The 9,358-nt window shown below is 36.5% G+C and overlaps 1 protein-coding gene across 1 annotated transcript in view; it reads left to right on the forward strand.

Annotated features, from left to right (window-relative positions):
- The window catches only part of LOC110038234 (ornithine aminotransferase, mitochondrial), a 33,689-nt gene that overhangs the window by 21,061 nt on the left and 3,270 nt on the right, over window positions 1–9,358 (forward strand). Inside the window, exons 5-9 of the mRNA XM_020743003.1 lie at window positions 43–98; window positions 4,539–4,691; window positions 4,916–5,013; window positions 5,330–5,410; window positions 9,057–9,290. Coding sequence (XP_020598662.1) covers window positions 43–98; window positions 4,539–4,691; window positions 4,916–5,013; window positions 5,330–5,410; window positions 9,057–9,290 — 622 coding nt within the window. The remainder of the gene's footprint in view (window positions 1–42; window positions 99–4,538; window positions 4,692–4,915; window positions 5,014–5,329; window positions 5,411–9,056; window positions 9,291–9,358) is intronic.

The following is a 9,358-nucleotide window of genomic DNA, read 5'->3' on the forward strand; positions in this document are numbered from 1 at the left end:
ATTATTAGCTATGCTTGATTTTTCTATTCATTTTATTTTCAGAGCATGGAGATCGGATATGTGGATTTTTGTTTGAACCCATTCAAGGGGAAGCGGGAGTATGTATGCCAAATTTTTAATATCTACATGAAGTTTCTTACTTGTTTCATTTTAGCCCCCAAATCGAAAGATTTTGCAGAAGTTACTTGACTTATATTTAGCATTGTTGATCGACTTGGTTTTGCTTGGTAAATATTTTACCATTTTTAGCATTAAAAATATGTTTCTTTCTGAGAATGAGATTATTAACTACTATTATGTTTGGCTACAATATTTTAACTGCTAGAGGCCTTTTCTCTGTAGTGCACATTTCACTTCATTTGTGTAGTTAGCTCTTACCAATTTCATGAGGTTAGTGATTCCACCAGGTCTGGTTTATCTTGCTACCATGGTAGTAGGAGAGTCACGTCATGCTAACCATATAGTTCACTTTGGATGGCTTGGGGAAGCCAACCAAAGGTCACTTGGTTATTTATTTCATTGGTCACAATAATCTGTAGTTAAATTCTTGCCGAGTAATTTTATGACATTATTTATCACGATGGTTTGAGTGATCCCTCCATAGGGTCTGATAAATGCTGGGCAAAATGAGTTTTCCGTGGAAATGTTACAAAATCATGAAAGTGATCATTAGAATTTTAAATCATGCTTGATTGCAAAAAAAACAAAAAGGTTGAAGGAATGTACTAAAGCTATACAATATTTATCTTTTCTACTCGGGGGTAAACTATAGGGGGTAAACTATAAAAAACCTGTATGCTTTATCCCGAGATTATTTACATATGCAGAAATGGCGGAAACAAGTGATTAGGGAACCAGATGTAATGTTTCTTTCTGATTTTAAACAGTTTCTACATTTTTGCTCCAAGCTTGCTTTGGATAGGTCTTTTATTTGGGATGCTCACTCTGGTGATCCTTTTTTTTTTAGTGTGACGATGAATGATGCCAACCAAATTGCTTATTCTATGTCTCTTTTTTGTACCTTTTGATTTTCTATTAATGCAAAATGCACACATTTCATGGGGGTAAACTATATGGAGTTATTTGCAAGTTATAGCTCTTAAGATTGTTAAAATTAAGCAGTGATACCGGAGGAAACCCAAACCAGGACTCAAAATTGCAACTGTTATTATGGTACGCCATAAGGTTACAATGACAACTCTTGAATAGGAAATAACATAGCACAGGTAAACAATAAACAACAATGAAGACTACTGAAATTAAGGGAAAGGCAATAATATAAACAAAGATAACCCTCTGCGACAGATGCGTCAGGGTGAGGATGAAACAACAGAGGGCCGCCCCAAAGATATCAACTTGCTTACAATTCAGATGACATGCCTTATAGATTTGTGTATATATATATATATATATTTCAAACATATTTCTTGCTTAATATATTTAATATCAAGTATATTTTCTGTCTGATATGTTCTTTTGTAACTCTATAAATACCCATGGCATGTCAATGGTTGAGTGAGAGGGTGTGAGAAATCAAGCAAAAAACTGAGAAGCTTTGTATCTAGTTTTGTTGTCGACCACCTTTTTAATTAGTGAAATTTTGTTCCAGCTCTCTCATGTTTTTTTTTTTCCTGTTTATGGGGTTTTCCACATAAATTCTGGGTTGTGTAGTTGTGCTCAATCTTACTTGACGTTATTTTCTGAACACCTTCTCATACATAGCTAACATAACCCTATCACTCAAAACCTACCAGAAACACTATCCTTTAATTTTTCGTAGGGATGTTTCTTTTTTTCAAATATATATTTTTTAATTTATCTACTTTTGGTGCATCTCATGTTCTACTTTGTTGCAATTTAGGGTCAATTGCATATCATGTGCTAGGTTGTGTTAGACCGACACCTAAGGGCATTTTAGTCTTTTTATTAGTTGTTATTGTGGGATATAAATAGGGATTAATACGTTTGGGTTATGTTATACTATATGTGAGTGTTGTCTAGAATTTTAGGATTAGGATTTGGGAAAGATGGTTTGCCTGCAAATTATGGGTGTTAGTGTTATGGTTTGGAAGAGATCACATATCTCTCGAATTGTAGGTGTTTATCCTTTATGTATTTGAGCTGTGTTGTTTGATATTATTGAAATAAATTATTTTGTTGCCTAAATTTTTAAGGAAAAATCGTCTCCTTTCCACCACACCTCCGTGATCAAAACCGACTTGGGAGTAATGGCAACCAAGAAAATAGACGCTTTTGAGAAGCAATTAGAGAAAGATGTGAATCAAATCAAATTTGAAATGGATGAGCGTTCTTCAAATTATAGGTGTTAGTGTTAGGGTTTGGAAGAGATCGCATATCTCTCTAATTGTAGGTGTTTATCCTTTATGTATTTGAGCTGTGTTGTCTGATATTATTGAAATAAATTATTTTGTTGCCTAAATTCTTAAGGAAAAATCTTCTCCTTTCCACAGTACCTCCGTGATCAAAACCGACTTGGGAGTAATGGCAACCAAGAAAGTAGACGCTTTTGAGAAGCAATTAGACAAAGATGTGAATCAAATCAAATTTGAAATGGATGAGCGTTTTCCGTTCATGGAGAAGAGACTCACGACCCTGAATGACGAAGTTTGTGGAGTTTCACACAAAACCACCTCTGCCCGTCTTAGGATTGAGCGACAGTGTGGGGAACGAATGTGAGCAGCAACAATCAGAAAACTTCATGCGGCATTAGGGCACCACCGTTGCCTTAGGCAGATCTAGAGCCGTGAGATTGAGCGAAGCAATCAGAAGCTGACTCGAGCAGCAACAATTGGAAGGAATAATACGTCATTCAAATTGTTGGAATGAACCGAAGCAGGCGGGATTGTGCGAAAGAGTCGATAATAGATTAAAGCGGCAAAACTTAGAAGAATTTGAGTGAAGAAATCTGGAGCAAATTCGAGCTACAACAATTGAAAGGAATAACACGACATCCAAACGACTATAATGAATTGAAGCATGTGGGATTGAGCGAAGGAGTCGGGAGCGGATTCGAGCCACCACTTAGAAGAAATAGCGCCACAGCTGAATGTTTGGAACAAACACAGGCAATTGCAGATTCTCGTGATAGCATCTGGAGGGAATGACATGACATATGGAGGTTTGGAAAGAAATGCAATTTGGGACTAGAGAATTTTACTTCAAAGAATATCAACCCGGAACGGCGAACAACGGTGAGTAGCTCCTATAGAGGGCTGCATCCAATCGCTCTAGTGACTTTTGTTGGGCAACCTTCCAGAGGAAGGCGATTTAGGAATAATGGTGGAAGCAAAATAGTTGGAGAAGATCAGGAGAGTTTGTAGGTGACTGATTTTTAACGCTGCAGAGTATTCAAAATGGAGACAAGATGGTGGTGCTTCACGGTGACCTCATTTTGTGCAAGACCTTGGTTTCAGTAGATTCATCGAAGGTGGCGGTTATGTTGGAATGATGGCTACCTAAGTCTGTGAAGGGGTTGAAAGAAATTTTAGGCCTTGTAGGATACTACCAGAAGTTCGTTAAGGATAGTGCGCATTTTATTTATAATGCCCAAGAGGCATAGTTTTTGTTGTTTTTTGGCAAGTTTTTATTGCTCATTTTTGATAATTAATGCAAAATGCAATATTTCAAGGAATTTTGTTAAGGGTTGTAATTTGATTGTGTTGTTGAAGGGGTAATTAAAGAATGAAAACTTTCAGTTGGAGAAAGTGACGACACTGACTTTTAAGATGTTAAAAGAAGGTTATGACGTGTATTTTATTGGATTTCAGCCAACCTTTCATTATGGAGACAAATGCTTTAGGTTATGGATTAGGCGCAGTCTTCATGCAGTATCAACATCTCATCACTTATTTCAATCAAGTGTTGATAGCGAGCTTTATATTCAAGTCAGTTTATGAGTGTGAGCCTCACGACTTAATCCAACAACATTTTTTTTTCACCTTGATGACAAGATGTCTTGTTGGGAGGGTAGTAATGTTAGACCGGCATCTTAGGTTATTTTAGTATTTGTATTAGTTATTATTGTGGGATATAACTAGGGCTTAAAATGTTCGTGTTATGTTAGCTATGTATGAGATTGTTGTCTGGAATCTTAGGGTTATGTTTTGGTAAAGGACGCCTACCTCTCACATTATAGGTGTTAAGATTAGGGTTTGGGAGAGATCGCCTATCTCTCGAATTGCGGGTGCTTATTCTTTATGTATTTGACTTGTGTTGTTTGGTATTATTGAAATGAAATATTTGTTTGCTCTAATTTCCATGAAAAAATCGTCTCCTTTTCTATCCGGTTGTTGCAACATAGGGTCAATATAATGATTGTCAATGGAAGAATTAGGATGGATATATACTACGTTGCTTTTTGCTGCCTTCTTCAAGTTGTTTTAAATTCCATTGTACACATTTGTCTACAATTTATATCAAACAATTTACTTTTTTCCTGTATATTTTTAATTGTTAGTAGTAATTTTACATTAACGATGGCGGCTTTTGTTACCTTATTTCTTGTTATTCATCTCCAGGTTATACTTCCACCTGATGGATATTTAAAGGCTGTGAGAGATCTCTGTTCTCGGCACAACATTTTAATGATTGCTGATGAAATTCAAACTGGCATAGCACGCACTGGAAAAATGCTTGCTTGTGACTGGGAGAATGTTCGACCTGATGTTGTTGTGAGTTGTTTGCATTTTGTTTGATTCAGTTTTGCAAGGGTAATAGCCATGCTATTTGATATATAAATATGCATATATCTTTCTTCAAGAGAACTAACACATTTGTTTTATTCTTGTACAATTTACATCGTCATCCCCAAAGCATAACCAAAGATAATGTTTATGTTTGTCATTTCATGCTATTAGATAAATTTTTATTTAAGTTTTACTTTTATCCGTTATAGATCTTAGGGAAGGCATTAGGTGCTGGAGTAGTACCTGTTAGTGCTGTTCTTTCGGACAAGGATGTTATGCTTTGCATCAGACCAGGAGAACATGGAAGGTGTGCTTCTTTCCTTTGTTTTTGATAGCTTAATCTTCTTCTTCCTTGGTGGACAATGTATCTTTGAAATTATTTGTAAATTTTAGATCTTGTCATAGAGAACATCTTTAGATTAAATATTTGGAAAAACGAATAGTTGGTAAGATGAAAGAAGTTGTAGAAAGTTAAAATTCTTATGATGAGTTTTTTATTGAGGACTCTCTCTCTCTCTCTCTCTCTCCCTCTCTCTCTCTCTGTTTATGTTGGAGCGTGCACACGTGTATAATTTTTCCAAAGTTGAGATCATATTATGTACTCATCGGATAAATTTTGGCAGCACATTTGGTGGAAATCCTTTGTCAAGTGCTGTTGCAATTGCTGCATTGGAGGTTATTGTGGAAGAAAGGCTTATAGAAAGGTATTATTTCATCAAATTTCTTTGCTAAATATGCTTGTAATTTTTTTCTGCCAAATGTAGTTTTTAGCTTATGCTTATAATTGGATTTGGGGATCTGCAGGAAGCTATTTACTCAACATCATATTTTAAATTATATATTCTAAATTCCTACAAGTTAATCCATATATGAACCAGAACCAATTAACTAGTTCCTTTCAAATTATATTCTAAATTCCTAAAACTTAATACACATACCACTTTCTCACAAGTTGAATGTATAGTTTTTTAGGGCATAGTTGTGTTTATGTGATGTGACTTGTTGCTGATCTGTTTTACCAGATCTTTGTATTATTTTATTTGTCTTTGCCTATTTATATATTATTTTATAATAAGGAAAGGAGCATGCACTTACTATTGCATCCGTCAAGGAGATTACTGAATCCTGTTTTGAAACTTTTTAAATGCTTCTTTATACTTGAAGCTTAAAATCTTGCCTGTTGGGGATTTGATGATTCTAGTTTACAAATTAAAATTAATTATACCACTCAATTTTAACATCCTTGGGGCAAGGGCGTGGTTGTTCGATCTCTCTCCTTCATAGCATCAAATATAAGGGCCTGGTTTTAGTCTTCCAAAAATACCTCTCCTTTTCCCCGCCCTCTTTTATATCCTTTGTTAGGCTGCCATATGTAGGGCTGTCAATTTGGCTCGTTGTTCGTGAATAACTCGTGTTCGGCTCGTTAAATAGCTCGTGTTCGGCTCGTTTGTTAAGCCTAACGAGCTGAACACGAACAAATTTTTAAGCTCGAAATGTAAACGAGCCGAACACGAACAACAGTTTGTTCGCTCGTGTTCGGCTTAAAATGACTCGAAAAAAAAATTATATAACTTTTTATATAACAATATAGTACATATATTATTTATATAATAATATATTATATATATTTATGTCTAAGTTTAAATCATAACACCTCATGTGACAATGTGGTTAGTGTCTTCTTTTGTATATATTTGATCCAGGTTCAAATCTCACATTTTACATTTATTTTTCTCAATTTTAGTTTAACGAGCCAATTTCAAGCCGAACACGAGTCGATTTCGAACACGAGCTATTTCGAACGAGCCGAACACGAGCCAAGCCTGAGCTCGCTCAAGCTCGACTCATTTACATCCCTAGCAATATGTGCCCTGTTTATTGCTGTGTTTTTCCTTGGTGTGTGCCAATCTTTTGCGTAATTTATTCATTTGTTGATATGATTTTGCAGAACATATAGAAAGCTAAGCGAAGGATTCATCATTCTAGTATATTTGGAAACTTGACATAGTTCATGACACAGGGGCTATGGAGGACCGATCAGTCCTCAAAGGGAGGGGGGGTTGTCGCTCCCCCTTTTCCTTTCTCTCCCCTTCCCCTCTTTCCTCTTTGCACCTTCCTAATATAAGTCTTTCCAAATCTGAGTTTTTTAATATATTTATTCCTCTTTCCTAAATCTGAATTTCCATTATAATCTCTTTCCTAAACTGAATTTCTAAATCATAACTTCTGAATATTTTATTCTTTTTTTATAAATATGAATTTTCATTGTGTTAATCCCTTTCTTGAACTGAATTTTTTATTGTTTTTTCTTATTTTAAAACTTGCCTAAATTGAGTCTTAGTCCCATTATAAATAGAGGGTGTTTTGTTTGGAGTTAAGGAGTCATTTTGCTGAGTTTTTTTTTTTGGATTTTCTTTGTGGAATCATTTTCCCTTTTGTAGAGCTGTATTTGAGGAGTTAGTGGTACTCCGGTTGTTGATGTATCTCGCATTTTCACCTAACCCTAATACTTCTCCGGCACTCTTCTTAATCACCGCCTCTCCTACACTTGTCCCAAGCAACCGCTGGCTACTGCCCTGCCTCCAACCACTCCCAGCAGCCTCTTTGGGTCAGCCTTCTTCTTCCCGCTGCTGCTCCTTGAATCCAACACCCCCAGCAACTGCCAGACTACCCACTGCAACCTTGCAGGCCATCCAGCCTCTTCCCTGCACCCAACCAGCTGCAGTACAGCTTTTTCCTCCCTCCAATCTGCTGCAAGCCTTCTCCTAGCAAGGCCGCAGCTCTCTTTTGCTCCCTGCCTCGTAGGCCATCTGCCTTCCACCTTGCTTCCTGCAGGCCTCCAGTCTCTGCCCATCGGATTCAGCCCTGACAATGATTTTTCCCTCGTCCAGCTATGGTTCGACGCCACCCCTTCCGCTGCCTTGCTGCTCCCCCTTTATTCCCCTTCAAACTGCAGCAAGCTACATCTTCTATTGCCGCACGGCCTTCACCACTGCCGCTATCACCTACTCCTTTTTTCAGATTTTCTGCTCGTCAAGTTTGTTTGTGTCGTGCTTGTTGTGTTGTGTGTTTGCTTTTATTCTGCACCATTGCTTTCGGTGTTCTCTTTACTTTGTGTCTTCATTGTAATCTCATTTAGAGTCAGCAATAATATTCGTATTTTAGAGTCATGGTTTGGGTCAACTCTGGTATCACTTTCTCCAATTCATTTCTCTTTTGACTACTGGTAAATATGTTTATGATCCCATATTGAATTGTCCGATTATAACCCAATTCCTAATGCTTTACACTCCATTAAACTAAAATCAATATTATTCTACGTGGATTGAAAGCATTCTGCATATATATTTTTAAATTTCACTCAGGTTTGTAGGAACCTCAACTCCAAGTAATCGAAGAAACAACTGCAAAACCTCGATTTAGCTAGGCCTCTCGTTCAGCCTAGCTGCATAAAATCTAGTGCCCGGCTGCATGAAATTTATTATAGAGTATGTTTAGTTCTATTTTGATATGCCACGACAATCCCGGTCCCGGGTAGAGGAGTAATTGAAGTACTTCTGAAGCCTCACACCATATTTCGGGAAATGTTAGAATGAATTATTATTCCCAATGGATGACGTAAGGAAGGACATTACTTCGATCCATTTTGTGTTCTAATATTTGAAGTCTTTTCTGTACTTTGCTTCCCCTGCTGTACAACCCCTTAGTGGTAGAAGTAAAGTAATTGGGATTTAAAGTGCTTTGATGATGCTTATATTAAAGCAAACACGAACCTTTTTTTACCTGATGATATTAGCATCAGTGAATTAGCTACTTTCACTAAGGTTAGTGTATCATATTAGCTGAAGTAGATTAGATTACTTTTGATAGTTCTGAACTGACACGACTTGAAAAGATTATTATTTGACTCTCTTGGTTGAAAGACAAAGCTCTCAACTACTAAGGCTAACGTTACTTGCATTAGTATAATCATAACGTTGGCTTGAATGTTATCCCCGTAACATTCCTGTGGCTGTCAGCAAACCTCAATCATCTTTCTTTTATTTCTCCCTTTTTTCAACAATGAGAAAAAACTTTGGATTCATTCCTATCTAATTTGGGGCATTTACATGCACAGTATTCTTATCTATATACATATCTAGCACCTAAACTTTAATATAAATATGCAGCATCACTTAAAAACACCGCAATTACTAACTTTTTAAAATTGAAATACATATTTTTATGCATAGATATTTAATACAAAAGTGTTACACATGTAACCATAAAACTTTAGGTGTAAGATATTTGCATGCAAATTTTTTTATTTTTTATTATAGCTGTATATGACATTTGTTTCGCTCTCTGCAGGGCTGCTGATCTAGGTCAAGAATTTAGGAATCAGTTAATGAGGGTTCAACAGCAATTTCCGCAAATTATTAAAGAAGTTCGTGGGAGAGGCTTGCTCAATGCAATAGACCTTACAAGCGAAGCCCTTTCTCCTGTGTCTGCTTATGACTTGTGCCTTAAACTGAAGGAAAGAGGCATCCTTGCGAAGCCTACGCACGACACCATAATTCGTCTTGCTCCTCCACTCTGTATTAGGTAAGTAGACACTGATTGTTTTAACTCAATGAATTTTTTTTCTACATATGATATCCTTCTATTCTGAA

The sequence above is a fragment of the Phalaenopsis equestris genome, unplaced genomic scaffold (genome assembly GCF_001263595.1).
Source record: "Phalaenopsis equestris unplaced genomic scaffold, ASM126359v1 Scaffold232291, whole genome shotgun sequence".
NCBI classification, from domain to species: Eukaryota; Viridiplantae; Streptophyta; class Magnoliopsida; order Asparagales; family Orchidaceae; genus Phalaenopsis; species Phalaenopsis equestris.